The sequence below is a fragment of the Nannospalax galili genome, unplaced genomic scaffold (assembly GCF_000622305.1).
Source record: "Nannospalax galili isolate Female #2095 unplaced genomic scaffold, S.galili_v1.0 scaffold305, whole genome shotgun sequence".
Lineage (NCBI taxonomy): Eukaryota > Metazoa > Chordata > Mammalia > Rodentia > Spalacidae > Nannospalax > Nannospalax galili.
In genome coordinates this window covers 5004387-5022584 of record NW_008356258.1, presented here as the reverse complement: position 1 = coordinate 5022584, position 18198 = coordinate 5004387, and the positions used below count along the sequence as shown (strand labels likewise).

Below are 18198 nucleotides of genomic sequence, written 5' to 3'. Positions count from 1 at the left end.
GTCTTTGATCCATTTGGAATTGACTTTTGTGCAGGGTGAAAGATAGGGGTTTAGTTTCATTCTTCTACAGGTGGAGATCCAGTTTTGCCAGCACCATTTGCTGAACATGCTGTCTTTCCTCCAGTGAATGTTCTTGGCCCCTTCGTCAAATATCAGGTGGCTGAAATTTCATTTACTCGTATTTGGTCTTCAATTTTGTTCTATATGTTCTCCCTCATATGTGGCTCCTAGAACCAAACCTTGATAAGTGAGTATGTATCCAGATATAACTACAGGAACCAGGATACTAGAAAGGAAACATGGAGGTGAAGGAAAAGAAAGAACCTTAAAGAGGAGAACAGTAGGAAACAGGCCTTAATAAGGGAGATATGGATAAAAATTGGGCTAGTTTAAAGGAGGGGGTGTGGGAAGTGTATACAAGGAACCTAGGGGATAAAGGGAAAGAAGGAGCACAAGGGAGGTAGTACCATAGGAGAAGGGTATTATTAAGGGAGAAAGGGGGGAAATGGGGACACCTCAAGTGGGAAAACCATGATGGAGGGGTGAGACAATGTGAGAGATAAATAATGCCTAGCTATTTTGAAAACCAGAGGGAACCATATTACTCCTACAACCTACTGACAAATTATGCATAACAGATCAAGAAATATATGTCTAGGTAAGGTTTATCTGAGAACAGTTGGTCTTTGCCCAAGATTTTTCTACATGACACACAGTAATTAAAAGTACCAGACTGGCGGAGCTAACCTTCTTGGATGTTTAGCAGACATACTTTGAGGCCCATAATAACTTGGTCAGAGGGACATAAAGGACAGTTTTTGCTCCTTGCCCTCCTAGTTCCAGGGAACTGTGAGCATCTCTCAAAATGTCCTGTAATTATGGTAAGTCACCTGTCCTCTTGATCAAGGAGGCTGAGGAGACCCCACCAGATGGACATGAACCAGTGTCCAATCTACAAAGAGAGGGGCCAACACAGAGGAATCATTTCCTCCATGCTTCCAAGCGAAGGCAACCATGGTCAAGCAGGACCTTTGACTTATCTTCACATAGGTGGAACTGGTAAAAGAAAGGAGCCAGGGGCTCCTCCCAAGCCCATGTGACCCCTGAGGAACAGATCCTCAAACGACCTTAAGAGTAAAAATAAATCGGTTTTATCTGGCCCAACTGTAAGGTCTTAAACACTCAAAAGGAAAGTATAACCAAAGATTAAAGGTATCAATCTAATTCTTTAAGAGTCCATGCGTATAGCTAAGAGCTACATAACAAGAAACAATGCCAGACAGGAGATGCATTCCTTTGAGTTGTTGGCCAGGGTAGTCTAAGAGACTCCCAGAGAGTAACCCAGCATAGAAGTGGAAAAATGAACAGCAGACCCCAATCTTATCTAAAGGAATATTGAAAACTGATTGCTGCTAGGTGAGGAACAGCTGACCTTCCTAAAACAAGGAACTCTAGATAGGCTGACTAGATGTAGCAGATGGACAAGCACTGGAGAATGGCTGGGGTTGCCGATAACACAGTGGACAGTAATAGGAATGACAGAGTATATGGGTTCTGGGGGAGGCTATGGGAAGGTGCCATTTGGGGTATGGGTATATAGATGAATAAGATTGTTTGGTATGTTCTGTATGAAATACACACAAAATAATCAACAAATTTAAAAAAAAGTTATATTTGAGGAAGAAGCATAAAAATTTATTCCATGTTAATTAGTAGAGGTGAAACACATTACCATTGAAAAAATGATTTTATATCCATGCTCAGGTGGAGCTCAGAAAGTAATTGACAGTGACTAGTAATAAGCAGATGCATAGAGATTAGCAATGCATGTGCAAACATCTAAGTGTTAGTAGCATTAAAACTGAGGTTTTTTTTATTGAACAGTTTATTTTAAAATGAAAGGGAGATCTTTTTAAAAGCTTAAAACCTCATTCAATTTTATGTCTTATAGGGTTTATACTGAGGTCATTATTGTAAAACTGTATTAATTCAACTGTGAACCTGAAAATTCATAGCCATTATTGAAAGAGATGCATCTTTGCTCTGGAAATTGTTATTGAATATGTTATTGCTGTAATGTGATGCTTCTTCTAATCATGTGGTTATTAAATAAATAATTTGTAAAGAAATGTATGTGTTGGATGCAAGGCAAAATATGAACCTAGTAGAGGTACCAGCCTTCATTCATCCTATGACTTCCACAAGCTTGTGCTAGTCATTATGCCAAAAATAAAAAACAAGCAAGGCAGGTATTAGAACTATAGATCCATTTCAAATACAAAATCTCAGTGATCAAAGCCCCCAACAAGCCCTTTATGCAAACGTCACTTTTGTCAGCACCATCACCAGTACCCTTTCTCCTAGGTGACACTGGCAATTCAGTGTCACATTATGGCTTTCTTTTCCTTTCCAAACAGTATCTGATAGTGTCTGCAGACCCACCTCTGTCTCCGGCTTCTCTCTTTGGGGTGCAGCAGTCAGTCCTTACACATAGGGGTTTCTGAAAACTAGCTGCTTTCACTGCCAGTGCATAAAATGCATCTTAATGATTTAGCATCTGCCAAAAGCTACAGCTACCCTAAATTCTGTCAGGGATACTGGTCCCAACAAGATATGCTTTATAAAAGTACTAAATTAGTACCAGAATCTGGTGTAAAAAATGGCAGTGAATTTGTGACATTTTAAACTTAGTGGAGGGCATGGAAAGATGGCCCAGCAACTGAGTGTATACTGCTGTTGCAGGGGCCTGGAGTTCACTTCCTAGTACCTATGTCAAGTGTTTCACTATAACTCTAGTTCCAGGGGATCCAGCGCCCTCTACCGGTCTCTGTGGACACAGCACTCACATGCACAGACACATGCACATATACACATAATTAAAAGTTAAAAAATAAATAAAAATTTAAATTTGATAGAGATCTTAATACACAATATAAATTGTTTTTCTGATTAACAGGAAATAAACCATAAAATCTTCCCCTTGACACTCAGTACCAATGGTACTTTACTAAGATGGGCTCTGCCTCCCACCAGAATATATGTCACTACTAGAAGGCCTGAACTTTTTCGAGACCAGTTTGGTTATCTGAGAAAGTGGTTCAGACAAAGCAAAAACTATGGCTTCCAAGGTAGTTATCAAGAAAAAGCATAGGGTTTTTCCTTCAAAAGAAAATTCTTCTAAACAGTCCACATATATTAATATTTTTTTCTTAAATTCAGAACTCAATGAAATATTAACTCTTTATGTAGGGATGGGGAGGCATTGTGAAATCCACAAAGTGACATTATACAACTGCATTCTGCCAGAGACTCCCCACAGCACCCTGTGAAGTCATTAATAGCCCAGTTTATGGTAAAGGAACTTTAGCTTTATCTGAAAAGCTTACTTCAACTCACATTCATAGGCAGAGGAGCCAGGAAGTTCACTAAATTAAGTGGTCTGCTCTGGGATTTATTCTTGGATTTAGGTGTCTCCAATTTCAACATGGCCCTCATTCATAAATCTCTGTTTAATTGAATTTCTGACAATCAAAACCAAGTAAATAATAATGATATCGCATCCAAACTTTTGTTTTGAAATGAGGAAAAGCAGTAGAAATTAGAGAAAGTGGTTCTAGTAAAAGAATTTTTTAATTTGGGGAGAAACTTGAGCCTCACATCTTCTCCTAAAGTCCTGTAGCCTGTTAAATTCTGTAACCTGGTTCTGTGTTTTATATGAGGGTATAAGAGTGGTATTGGGTGCCTTCTGTAGGCTGATCCATATGTGCGACATATGACAAAGTGCAAGAGACGAATAACAGTCCCCACCAGTGCAGCCTGCAACCGAGAAGTCACAGGATTGATTGAGGTGGTAAATGGAGAGATAGCAGCTGTCCAGAAATGCATGTGCTGTTGTGTCTTTTGGGAACTGACACAACAATGGTGCAGGTCAGAAAACGGCCCTAAAGAAGGCTGGGAATCTGGTGATTCCAGGCAGTTGGAGACGCATGTTTGGCAACTCTGAAAGATACAAAGTTGCATGTTATGGATGCATAATATGATCTCATCTGAAGTGGGAGAGAGAGGCCTAACCCATAGAATGCTGTAAGTTCAAGACGCTTACCTTTATTACACTGGCTTGGAAAGCCACAGGGAGGTTTTATGCAGGACAGTAGCAGGTGTCTGTCAGCTTGGTGGGGTGATCACTTAAGTTGCTGCTGCGGGAGACAAGGATGGAAATGTTGCTGACTTGGAGAGGGGAGCAGCAAAGAGTGGATTTAGGAAATGTTTCGGTCTAGGAGGATAGATCAATGTATAAAAGTGCTTGCTGCCTAAGCAGTTCAAGACCCCAAGTACAATTCACAGAACCCTCATAAACAGCCAGATGCAGTGGCCACATCTGTCATGCCAAGACTTGTACTGCCAGAGGATGGCAGAGGCAGAAGGGGGAGGCTCATTGCCAGCTAGCCGGAGTATGCAGGGCAGCAGGAGAGGCAAGAGAGACCCTGCTTCAGCAAGGCCGAGGGTGAGAACCAACTCCAAAAGCTGTCCTCTGACCTCTACATGTATGTTATGGCATGTGATTGCCACAAATACCTGAATGGGTGAATGCTTTTTTTTCTTATTCTTTTTAAAAAGAATATTTCTTTTATATTCGAAATATGCTTGGCAAACATGGTGATAGGTTAAATGTGACTAGAGACAATGGTTTAGGAGAAAGCTCCCAGATTCTGTAACTTCACACTTTGCCTATAAATGTTTGAAATCTGTAAATATCTGTAAGTTCCCAATTTTTTTCCATAATGGCTCCAGTCAAAGCATATGAGTCAACTGTGTTTGGGGGCATTTTTGAATAACAATGTCATTTTCATTTTTAATTTTCTCCCCTTGGGAATGAAAAAGGACAACTCACTGTGAGAGAACCTAAATTCCTTGATTTTGAAGTGAGGAATGAAGTGCAACTCATTGTTTTTGCTGAGATCGGTGGGTACAGAGCCTACAGCAAAGTGGAAGTTTCCATAGAGGATGTGAATGATAATTCTCCACGCTTTGAGCAAAGTGTTTACTGGGCATCTGTGACTGAAGGCCAACCCTGCAGTGCTCATGTCACACAGGTAACAGAATGTGTGTTTGTGTGTGGGGTGTGTGTGTGTGTGTGTGTGTGTGTATCATATCAATCAATATATATGTCAGCATGTTCAATGCTTAATGAGTTGAACAAAACTTTAGGTTGAAGGAAATCTAAAATTTCTGCATTCACTCTTCATTCATTCAGTGCTCAGTTCCTGGCCACCTGCTTTCTCTAAGGACTCTGTGAACATTAACAAAAACTACGAGACACACAAAACATGACTAGCTTTAAAAATACATATAGTTTACCTGGAGACTAGAAATAAAAATATAAAATTCAATGTCATATAGCTGATGTTTTTCCTCATTTTTCATACTGTTAAAAAAAAAAAAAAAAAAAAAAAAAAAAAAAAACACTGACCAAAATCAGCTTAGGGAGGAAAGCGTTTATTTGGCTCACAGCCCACAGTTCATCATCAAGGGAAGCCAAGGCAGGAACTCAGAGAACAGACCATGGAGGTATGTTGTGGTCCTTACTAGCTTGCTCCTCTGGTCCAGGCCCAGCCTTCTTTCTTATATAACACAGGACCACCTGCCCAGAGGTGGCACCACCACATTAGACTAGGTCCCCTCGCATCACTCAATAATCAAGAAAATGCCCCAGAAGCATGGCCACAGGACAATCCAATGGAAGAAATTCCTCAGTTGAGGTTCCCTTTACCTCGGTGTGTGAAGCTGACAACTGAAGCTGTCCAGCACAATGTTATAACAGGAGCGTGCGTTTAGTGTCATGAGAGAGGAAACGCATCCCTCTTCCTGGAAGAAAAGGGCCATACTCTACAGAATGGTGTTTGCTCTGGGCCTTAAAGGGTGAGCAGGCACAGAACCACCATTGTCAGAACTAGTCTCATTCTGGTGACAAGCTCCATGCCTTGAATAAGAGAATGAATTCACGAGACAGTTATGTTTAACCTTGAATACGCACCCTTCGTGGTCGTTTCTTAACCTGCTTTATAGCTAGTGACCCAAACTGCCTTTTCCCTTCACCGTCAAACTGAGCCTTTGAAGTCATGAAGATGGGTATCAGAAGGCCCAAAATAGCCTGCGCATCTACAAATGAAGTCCTGGCAATGTTAGCTATGAGGTGGGATATTCCCTTTGCATTCACAATGCTGCTGCTGCTGCTGCTGCTGCTGTCATCCAGCCTCATCATTAGTATATCTTGGGGTTTTCTTTCTAGACTAGGTAGGGCCAGGCATTTGCCTAATGTGCTAGTGTATATTCTGAAGTAGATGGCCAGCTGTTCTTTCTTGTGCAGTGTTTTCATCTGAATACGTAGGAAGATGTTTTCGCTTTGAGTCCAGATCCTGTTGCACATGATCACCTCTGGTCTTTCTGAGACAGGGTCTCCCTGTAACCCCAGCTGGCCTGGAACTCACTATGTAAACCAGGCTGGCTTTGGATTCACAGAGATCTCCTGCTTCTGCCTCCCCTGTGCTGGGATTAAAGGAGTCATCCGGCGCAGTCAAGCTGTTTTCTAAATATCAGCTCTGTGCTCTTCATTCCCAAGCACCAGCACGATATCCAGGGTCATGTCAGCTGCTATTGCAGATTCACTTAGCATTGCAGCAGCCGAGCTGCTCCAGTTGCTCCAGTGAAGAAGTGCTGTGCCTTTGCTCTGACTTCAGCAGACTGAGATGTCTAAGAAGGTGAGGAAACCCATTTCTGGTGTCTAGCATCACTGCCCAGAACTGTTGTTGGGTGGGATGGCAGGTGCTTCCAGTGCCACTCAGTCACAGGATGATCTGGCCCTGGACCCTGCAACATTGCACTTTTCTGTTGCACATGCTAACCTGGGACAGCCAGATGGATGAGTATGGAATTGATATAAATGACAACACCTTCAGAGCCTAGATACACAAAATGGAGACAGCCTGGCCCAGTAGACTTCTAGAAGGTAGAATCAGGGACAAAAATAAACAAATTTCATCCTTTCAATTTTCATATAATTCGGTTCCCAGGAAGCGAGTACTTCCATTTCAGAAGGCTAGAGATGTGAACGGGTCAGGAGTTTACACTACCTAGGTGACTCTTTCTGATTTTTTTTTTTTGCCTTTTTATTTTTGTGGGTGTTTTATTTATTTGTTTTTTGGCACTACAGTATGCATACACTCTTGTTTTGCTTATAGCCCCACAAATTTCCTTGAAGAACCTGGCCCTCCTCTGAGAGATGCAGAATTGACAAGGTTGTTGACATATTGACTTACCTCTCTCAGTTGCCCAACCAAAGGTATTGGGTCAGTGATTGCCCACCCTTTAAGATCCAGGGCTAATACCATTCAGGGGAGCACTGAATTTTTCTTCCAGAAAGAGATGTGTGTCTCCCTTCTCTCTCATGACATTCAATGTGCACTCCTATTAAAATATCAACTATATGACATTTAATTTTATACTTACATTCCAACTTCCAGCTAAACTACACACAATTTTAGGGCTCTGTATCTTACAGCCTTTGCTAATGTTTGGAGTCCCTAAAGACAGCAGGTATCCAGGAGCCAAATACAGAAAGAAGAAAGAGGAGCAAATGCAGAAATCTCAGATTCATTTCAATCAAAAGTCGAGTCCACTCCATCACACAATGGCCTCTGTCTGAAACATACCATCTTTCCCTGGAAGTTTAATTTCAGGTAAAGAGAGAGACCAAGTGGAGCTCATTCACCTTGATGGTGAGAGCTCAAGCTGTGGCCCCCCAGAGTTTCTCCTATTCTTGTGTTTACCCAGGCACCATCACTCTGACATATTTCTTTCTGGGTGAAGTTACCTTAGTGGACATGCATTGCAAGCACACTAAAGTGCTAATCCCCACCCAAGGAAGCCCATTCTCTGTAATAAGTTCAAGTATACAGTCCCAGGGCATGGTGGACTTCATTTGTCCCCACTTAGAAACTAGTTGCTCTTTCTGGTGATCCCAAAAGATGCTACTGCTGTCTTTCTCTAACTGTAGCTGACTGGCATGCTCTCTTGGTGAGGTCCTACATGCTCCCTGTGGTCTTCAGTATTTCCTAAGAGCTCTGCGTCAGTGTGAAGGATGGATTGAGAAGGAAGGCATTAGAAACATATCCATTAGGGCATCAGCACAGGAGTCCAGCAGATGATGAGGAACATGAGCATGCCAGACTCACAGAAGATATAAAAAATGGGATTTAAAACAGTTTCATAATTCTGCAACTTGTCAAACAAAATCTTTACTCCAATGATATAAGTGGTTTAGTGACAATTTTAATGCAAAAAAGCCCTTCAACCTTCATGAGAATGATATAAAACTTTTCTTCTGTCCTCAGTACTACTTTGATAATTTATTAAATAAATGCTTAGGAGCTAAATTTATTAGCACTAAGTCTAGGCGTTTACTCACTTCGTAAAGGTCTCCTTCAGGGTCAACCTATTATGGTAGAAATGCCTTTGATCCCATCATTTGGGAGGCAGAGGCAGGTGAATCTGTGAGATTGAGACCACAGTGGTCTATACGGTGAGTTCCAGGCAAACTGCGGCTACGTGAAGACCCTGTCTCAAACACCAAAACCAACCAACCAAAGAAAGGTCCCCTTGACTTAAAACTTTAATGTAGTATTTTTAAAAACCCCACACTGGCCTATTTTATAGGCATTACTTTAGGCAGGTAAGAAAGGGAGAATAAGGGGTTGAAGGATTGCTCAGTGGGTGAAGCACTTGCTGTGGAAGTGTGAGGATTTGAGGCCAGATCCTCAATACCTACACAAAAGTCCAGTGGATATGTCAGCCTGCCTAGAATCCCAGCTTTGGGGAGGTGGAAACAGGGGACTCCTGGGGGCAAATTGGCCAGACTGGCTAGTTGAATTGGGGATCAGGAAGCGACCCTGCCTCAATAAATAATTCAGAGACATTTGAGGGAGACACCCAGTGTCGATATATGTGCAGACACACATACACACATCACACACACATGCACATGCAAAAAGAAGAAAGAAAAGACAAATGAAAAATTGCCATTCAAAATATGAAATTTCCCTATAACATTCATTTCGTTTTCAGGAGCAGCATGAATCCATAGACAGAACTAGAAATCTAATCAATCAAGCTAGATATTTTCAGTAATTTTGCTTGTTGCACAGAATTATAGCTCAAAATATGTGAGTGCTATCTGGAAATTCTTTAGATGAACATGAAGAGAATTTCCCTTCATCCAATTTATTATAAAGTCAAATGTAAGCATCAGGTGCATGTGGGTATCATTCCAAGTATTCTTTTAATGCATTTGATAATTTGCAATTTTTTTGTACCATATTTCTCTGAAAAGCAAGCTAAGCTCATATTTTAGGTTGAATCTTTTCAAATGGAAGAGTTGGTTTCTCACAGGTTTTTGCCACCGACTTGGATGGGGGGTTGAACGGCCTGATCCAGTATTCCATTGTCTCTGGCAACCAAGGAGAAGTCTTCCAGATTGACTCACAGAGTGGTGTGGTAACAACATCTGCCATCCTGGACTACGAGTCCACCATCTCCTACAGGTGTGTTCAAGTTCACAGCCATTAGAGCAACTGTTCTTCCTGTTTACTTCTAACACCATTGCTATGGCTCAGCTTCCTATGCAAGCTGAGAGGTAAACTGTGCTTTTGCCTTTGGATCAGCTTATGATCACCCTTAGGACACATTAAAATAGTCCTAGAAATTATTTCCTGTTCGGAAAGTGATTTGGATTGGTTCTAAACTTTGGGATGCTGTTAAATACCAAATGAGAGACATTTAAAATACAATGCTTGTGAAAGGTTTATTGAGCTACAGTGTCCTCTGTGTGGTGTTACTGTTTCTATAAAACAAATAAAGATCGAATGACATTTTTCAAAATCTTTATTCTTTTGTGTATGAAAGTACAGCCCTGTTATCAGGGTTCTTACTGTGGTACTATGTTCTAGCAGAAATGATCTTATTAAAAGCACATGTTCAACATTCAAAATTTTTGCTTTGAATCCAAGGGATGCCCAGGCATGCCAGCCTTCTATGAGGGAGAGACTAGTAGTGTTACAAGTCTTGTAAGTATTTTAAGGAGTCCATGTTACAGAAGTCTAGACTTACATGTGCAGGTATTTGTGGAAATTCACTCTGTTAAAAATAAAGGATTCTAAGAAACCTAAAATGGTCACAAGTGGTTACTCCTTGAAGAATGATGGCACAGTTCTTCCCTAGAAAACCATGAGGCTGATCTTTAAAAACAAAGGGTCTATTTGTGTTTCCTGATAGGCTAGTTGTCTAGAACATGTGACTATGTTAAGGGTAGTCAGAGTCAGTGTCCATGTTTCCAGGTTCTTGGCCTCTTATTTAAGGAATTGAAATACAAACCCACTTAGATTTGCAAAAGTACCAAGGAAACTAAAGTAAAGTGATAGCAAAGGGCAGAATACATGGCAAGAGAACAGAAACCCATGTGTGTCAAGGTCCACAAAGGCCCTGATTATTACTTGGGATTTCTTTTCATGAGGTTCAGAGAGGGAAGTTTTTGGTTACTAAGGGGGCATAGTGAGAATGGCTCTCTGTTTTGATTGATAGATTAGGTCATATGAACATTTTTCTGTAATGCATGTATGTATGTCCCTTCCCATAAGGCATCTGATTTTAATCATATGCACACCCAATTATGCATAGATATAAGATTAAGTAAATAAGAGATTCTCCCTACAAGTTAATGTGAAGGCAGTTTTGTCTTACTGTGCATATACCAAAAGCTAATTCAGGCTGAATTGGCCCTTCCAGTCTTTATACCCGAATACATAGGGAATATATTTGAATAGCAACTGTCCAAGTCTGATTGTTGAAAAGGAAGAGGAAGTTTACCCCACCATCTAAGGAGGAGAATATATGTAACCTAACCCAGGAGGGGGTCTGAAGTTATTAGCTGTATTGTTTAGAGAGGGGTGTGTGTGTGCATAGTACACGTAGGTAAAGGAGGGAGACTGCCAAGTGCATTGCTCAAAGAGCAGTTATACGCATAACCCAAACCAAGTATAGTCCAGAGTACTAAACTGTTCCTTGTGTTTGTTTGTCTCAACTACATGGAATAAATAACGAAGAACATCACAGTGTTTATACATCATGGGCCTCTAAGAAAAGGGGCATTCTTTTGCTTAAAATACTTCTCAGAGAACTGTTAGCCCTGATTGTCTTTGGAGAAAGAGTAGGACAGCCTGTGGTAAAAAGAAGGTTTGGCTTTCTTATTGCCTATTTCAGTTCAATTTATATTCACACTGTATTTTATGTTTTTCCAAAAAGCCTTTCACATGTGTTACAGTAGTCTCCATCACCCATGGGATGTGTTCTAAGACTCCCAGTGAAGACCTGAAACTTTGTACTGAGCCCTATATGTGTTGTGATTTTTCCTAAATGCCCTGTAGTATGGCTAGAGTTAATCTCTCTTTCCATGTTTTATGCCCTATATCACAAATCTTGTGTTTTGGGATAACTAATAAGTAAAACAGGGATTACCTCAACATAAACACTGCTATACCACAGTAGTTAATCTGACAACTGTGATGACTACTAAGTAACTAAAGGGTAGGTGACATATACAGTGTGGATACACTGGACAAAGGGGTAGCTCACATCCTGGGAAGGACAGAATACACCAGTATGAGGTGCTATCAAGCTACTCAGAATTGTACGCTACTTAAAACTTATTGTTAATTTCTAGAATTTTCTACTTAAAACTTTTGGATGGTGGTTGACCATGGGTAGTTAAAACTATGCAAAGTAAAACCACGGATATTAGTAGGGGCATTGGCAGCTGCTGTGTTTCATTTAATCCTTGTAGTGATCTCACAGGAAGCTAAGGTGGATATTTTATTTATTTATTTGCCAACAACACAACTGGCATACAATTATTTAAGGTGTGTTGCAATACTATTTAGAGACAAAATTGCAACTTACGCACAGTTATTCTAATCCTTAGTCATGCTATTCCTACAAGTCAAGCTATATAACAGACCTCCTGTGTAAGGAAAAATAAAACAGATACACAAAATGTTGTCAATATTCAAGGCTACTTCCATGTTTTTTTAAAGGGAAGTACAATATATTTGTGTGATTAAGCAAGAAAAGCTGTTTAAAATGGGATATATTGTTGGATGGATTGGAATAATTAACCACGGAAAACTCTTCCAACTCTGAATGTTTGATTGTTTTGTTGTTTTTTCATTTAATAAATTTCAAAATATTGCTTCCAAAGGTATTTTTAAAAGTTTAAAACCTTACTCTACATCGGCTATTAGAAAATATTTTGTAATATTTTAATGTAATTACTAAAATTGTTATACTCAATGTATAAACATGTTAAAACTTATTCTTGCTTCTATAGTAATTTAAGCATGAAGTATTTCCCCCTTCCACAGGTGAGTGTAAGTAAATCTCAGCTAAGGGCCATTTCAGGGATTAAAATTCAGAGATTATTGACAGTCTGTTAGGTTCCAGGAACTAAGCACTTTCCAATTGTAATGACTTTCTGTTGCAGAATTCTTACTCAATGCAGCCTAATTAGTAATTAAATCTAATGTCTTTCAACTTTTTCCTATTTGCGTCATGTTCCTAACATTTAAATTAGTTCCAATATTTAAAACTGCCTTTCTCCAAGTTGACTGCCTTCCAATTACCATAGAGATATACACAAACATTCACACACATGCACATATACACATACATGGCCAGATGCTATCCAGAATCACTAACGCGGTCTTTCAACTTCCTACCTCTAGGGGTTTCTCTGCACCCATTTCAACCCTGCCAAGTTGTGGATTCCATTTTTCTGTAGTGATAAAACATAAGGTTTGCTATGATGGTCTGTTGCTCCTTCAGGGAATACTTTGAAAAAACTGCCTTTTGCTTTCAGGTTTCCTTACTTTTGATATATTGCTATTTTAACTCATTGAGGAAAAATGTTGTCAATTCCAGGTCTTTTCTTTAAAGTATTATATGAAGGAGTATAAACAGTACAGTTGGCTGGAGAGATGGCCCAGTTGCTCTTCCAGAGGCCCTGAGTTTAGTTCTCAGCACCCATATTGAGGGATTCACAACTTCCTGTAGCTCCAGCTTCCAAGGAATCCAACACCCACTTCTGGCCTCCATGGGCACCTGCACTGTTGTGTATTTACTCATACACATACATACACACACATAATTAAAAATAAAATAAGCCTTTAAAAATAGTATCAGGGCTCTACTAAATATAAATGCATTAATTTTAGTTTTCATATGAGGACACATTTCATAAAAGTCAGTGGAAAGATGACAGATTATAAAATAAGCATTGGATTCTGTCTGATTGATAGATCTAAATTCATGAAAACTATTTAACAAACAGGAATCTAGAAAAAAATAACAGTTCCTTGTTCTCAGGAAGCTAAACTGAGTCCCAGTAAAACCACTGGGAGAACATATTAACAATCAGAATACTAGCCATTTATGGATCTCCTTCTTTATATTTGTTATCTAGTTGAATTCTATAGCAGACATGCTTTATAGAATGAAGAATTAAAACTCAGGTGAAGTTATTTGGACAAAAGCACAAAACTAGTAAATATATAATGCTCTAGTGGTCGTAGGATTTACTATAATGGTGCTTTCTAGAGGGAAAACCTTTAAAATTTTAAATAATATTAATAAATGAGTCCTAACTCACAATTATAAAATAATGCATGTTTAAGTATGAACACGAAGAAAATGGAGTATTACTTGGTTTATGACTGACAGGTAGAGACTTATCAATTTAAACTGGTAATCAGATTTCATTTAAATCTTAAAGCACTATGTGGCCAGAATTTTAATCTTTTCAGACACTTTTTGGAAAGATGAACAAAAAGCCCTAGGCAATTTACTGCTACTGAATGTTTAAAAGTTCTTCTACAGAATTGTCAAGGGGTAAGGAGAATGATTTGCCTGAAGTAATGCTCAGTTCATAGGATGCCCTCTATTTAGTGCTCATTTTGGTAGAGAAAAGCAAGGAAAAGCAGTTGCATATACAAGATAAGAAATGGCTGAGTTATTAATCATCTTTCCTAAATACACAGCCTATAAGCAGCAGGTGGTATTGGAACCCCAGTATACTGACTCCATGTGGAAGGAGAAGAGTAGACATTCCAGACCCGCCCCCCCCCAAAAAAAAACCAAGGAGGAGAGGAGGAGGAGGAGGAGGAGGAGGAGGAGAAAGAGGAAGAAAAGGAAGAGGATGGAGGAGGAGGAGGAGGAGGAGGAGGAGGAAGAGGAGGAGGCCCATGTGCTGCATGCTGCTGGCATGTCTGGAAGCAGCAAGCTGGGGCACACCTGGGGAAGCTATAGGGTGTGTAGTCATTAAAGAGGCTTGCTGGAAACTGTGACTTGGCCTGTGGCTTTAAAAAGTATGAGCAGTTGAATGAATGTTTAGATCTACTTATTGAAAAGGCATCTGATAATGGATGCATGGCAAGACAGAAAACTGGTGTGAGGAAGACAAGAGAGGCCGGATAAAGAAGGCACATTCCTGAGTGGTGCTGAGGGGGCAAAAAGACTGTTTATCAACCTCTGTCACACCAACAAATACCTGAGAAAATCAACTTAGAAAGATGAAAAGTTTACAGTTTGGCAGGTTTCAGTCTGTGGCTGTCTGGGTGGTTCTTTAGAGCCCGTAGAGAGACAATATATAATGAGTAGGATACATGGAGGAGTGAGCTACTTACCCGATGGCTGAAAAGTGAAACAGGGGAAGAGGAGGAGCTAGTGTTCCATAATCCCTTTCAAGGTCATAGCTCCATGACCTCTCCTTAAGCCCCACCTCTTGAAGTTCCACCATCTCCCAGTAATGCCATAGGCTGGGATCAAACCTTTACCTTAGACCTTTGGGGGACATTCAGATCAAAACCATAGCAAGGACATCCTTGAGAAGCAGATTCAGACATGGAATCTATAGGAACTTAGTGACAATTTGAATTTCTTGGTGAGGTAGAAAACTTTTCTGAAATTTCTACATAGCAAAGATAAACGAGATGAGGATTAAGGTTTTTATTTTCAGAGACTCAAGTTTAAAAAGCCAATATAAAGACAAAAGTGATTCGCAAAAATAATGGTCTGGAACTCAGGAAGGATTTCTTCAGTCGGGATTTAGAGTTGGTTGCACATCCAGGGAAAGGGCCCACAGTGGGACTATGGAGGATGAGTATGGAAACTGATATCTGAGGGCCAAGTAGAAAAACCTCAGAACAGACTCCAGAAATGTAAAGACACAGAAGAAATGCTCTTACAGATACCAAAAGGGAGAGGTTAGGCTGTATAGGAGAACAAGGCTTCAGAATGCATTTCAATTAGTTTCCAGAATTTGCCATTTTGAGGAGCCAACCAAAATATCAAACTTGACCCAGATTGATTTCTATCAAAATACCTTTTCTAATATTCTAGTTGTATAACTTAAGATGAAGCTGTTGGCTTCATGTAAGTTAACACATTTTCATAAACAAAAATTTTCTTAGCCTGAAATAAGCAAATGCCGTTTGCTATAAGATGTTTTATAATTAGCATAAGCTTGGGGAAAGCAAACAGTAAGCTTCATTGATATTTGTTATCCTAAAGAATATCTATAAACTTAACAAAAAAAGGAATTTTAGACAAATGTAAGAAGCATGCAACTCTTGGGAGACTGAGACAGGAGGATCCCAGTTTTTCTTTAAGCATAAATTTTGCCTGGTTGGGCTAGTATCCCAATGGTACATTTTGTTTATTTTCTTGCTGTCTTCACTAGAATGCAAACATTCTCCTGCCTTGTGTCTTGTTAATAAACACAACCTGAAGGTTAAGGTTGTATTTTTTGTTTCCTAGGTCATGTGGCAGAAATATTTCTACTAAAGACTTCTTTTTGGTGCCAGTATGATCTAGAATTTCTTTTCCTTCCAAACAAGGCCAAGGAAGCTTTTGAAGGTTTATAATATTAATGTCTACAACTTGGAAGACCCCCTCATGGGACTGAACTCAGATTATAGTGGGTTTTGAGGCTTGAGTGAAGTAGGAAACAGGGACATTAACAAAGAGCTACCTATCTTTTTTAACCACGAGATGCTGATGGAAGTCACATGGTGGTAAAGAAAGGTGTTGAGGCTTGATAACATGGCATGCCTTTAAGAAGGACTTGACCTAGGCATGTGTAGACATGAAGGAAGCATTCAAAAGATGGATAAGATGAAAGATATTGATTTGTTAAATGTATTTTCTGATTAAAAGTTTTAATTTTATCAAATTAATACATGTATATATTTATATAAGCAAATAGTAAGATAGACTATCAATCAGCTTAGATGAAAGCCCGTTACCACCAGTTCACCACTCAAGCAGACACATTTGACTGGTTGACTCCATTATGAACTCCAGTGTTCTTTACAATTTTTTTAATTATTTTTATTTTATGTGTATGAGTATACTGCCTGCATATGTGTAAGTACAATCTGTGTTGTGAAATGCCTGCAGAGGTCAGAAGAGGGTGTTGGATTCCCCTGGAACTGGGGTTATGAATGGTTGTTAGCTGTCCTGTGGCTGGAGGTCCTCTGTAAGAGCAGCCAGTGCTCTTAACTGCTGAGCCATCTCTTCAGCCATGTGTTCTTTACAATTATAGACATTATCTCTCAGCTTTCCATTAATCAGCTTTTCATAACTGTAAGAAAATACTCAAGACAACTTACAAGAAGAAAAGGTTGATTTTGGCTCATGGTTTCAGAGGTTTCTGTGTTTTGTGATTGGCTGGCCTGGTACTTTGTGTCTCTGGCAGGGCAATTTATCATAGCAGGAAGAGCATAGTAGAACAAAGCCAACTGTCTCACAGTGACCAGGATGTAAGGGGAAGAGATGGGGGTGGGGGTGGGTCACAGTGAAACCTACAGGGGCACCTCCCTATAACTGATTTGTTTCCATCATGCCCCATCTCTTAAAGGTTCCAGGACATCCCTCAGCTGAGGACAAGATTTTAACATGTGGCTTTTGAGGGCAGTCTAGGTCCAAAATACAACTTCCTTTTATAGTAAGTTTTAACATCTGTAACCTTGCCACATTGCAGTTCTTTCTTTATGTTCACAACACTTTTACATTGAATCAATAATCAGTGCTCACACTATGAGGTGAGGTAAATGTTTAGGATGCACGATCTGCTTCCCTTCGTACACCCCCTTCTCCCTTGATTTAATAATAATTATTCATTTCTACTTGCCCAATTTACTCTGTCTATGTACTTTATTCCTTATAAATGTTCCATCAAGTCTGTCGTCACAAATCTTGTTTTCCTCCAAGTTCCTCTCATAACAAATTAGGTCTATTTATTTATGTATTATTTATTTATTTTGCTTGAGACTCCATTCTTTTTCTTCTTGTTTTTTGGTATGTTCATGTGTTATATGCACATGGGTATGCAGATGCACATTTCGGTGGGAGCTGATTGATAATCTATCCTACTATTTGCACAGTGACCAGAAGACCTCTGTTGTCTTCCTCTATCACTCTTTACCTTATTCCTCTAAGACAGGATCCCTCACCGAACCAGAAGCTGGCCATTAAGGCCAGCAAACGCCTGTCTCTGCCCTCCAGTGCTGAAGTTACAGGCACATGAGCCATGTCTGGATTTTTACATGGGGATTGGAATTCAGGTCCTCATGTTTGCACAGCAGGCACTTTTACCCTTTGAGCCATCTCCCCAGTCCTGGGACTCTATTCTTGATACTTTTCCTTCTCCTGGTCTAACACAGATGGTCTGTCTGACTAAGTTTTGCAGGGCTGATATGCTGTGATTTGTTTATTACTCTGCCTAGTTGAGCCACAGGTGTCACGTCTCACACCTTTTTCTTAAATTTTTCTTTCAGTGGCTTTTTAAGAGAAGATGTAAGGACAGTGAGTTATCTGAGACCTTGTATATCTGCAAACACCTTCAACTGTGTCATCATTTATATACATATATACATACATATACACACATATAAGCATACATGTGAATAACAGTATAGAGGTTGAAAGTATCTTTCAGAATTTTGAAGGTATTTGCTCTTTTATCCTCTAAAACCTAAATTTGCTTTTGAGATGCCTCATGCAATTCCAATTCTTTTACTTCATGTGATTTTCCCCTCT

The 18198-nt window shown here is 39.7% G+C and overlaps 1 protein-coding gene across 2 annotated transcripts in view; it reads left to right on the top strand.

Moving 5' to 3' along the window:
- Positions 1 to 18198, top strand: part of Dchs2 (dachsous cadherin-related 2) — a 288597-nt gene that overhangs the window by 258030 nt on the left and 12369 nt on the right. For both annotated transcript variants that reach the window (XM_029556772.1, XM_017803498.2), the window contains exons 15-16: positions 4882 to 5093; positions 9445 to 9596. In XM_029556772.1, coding sequence (XP_029412632.1) covers positions 4882 to 5093; positions 9445 to 9596 — 364 coding nt within the window. The remainder of the gene's footprint in view (positions 1 to 4881; positions 5094 to 9444; positions 9597 to 18198) is intronic.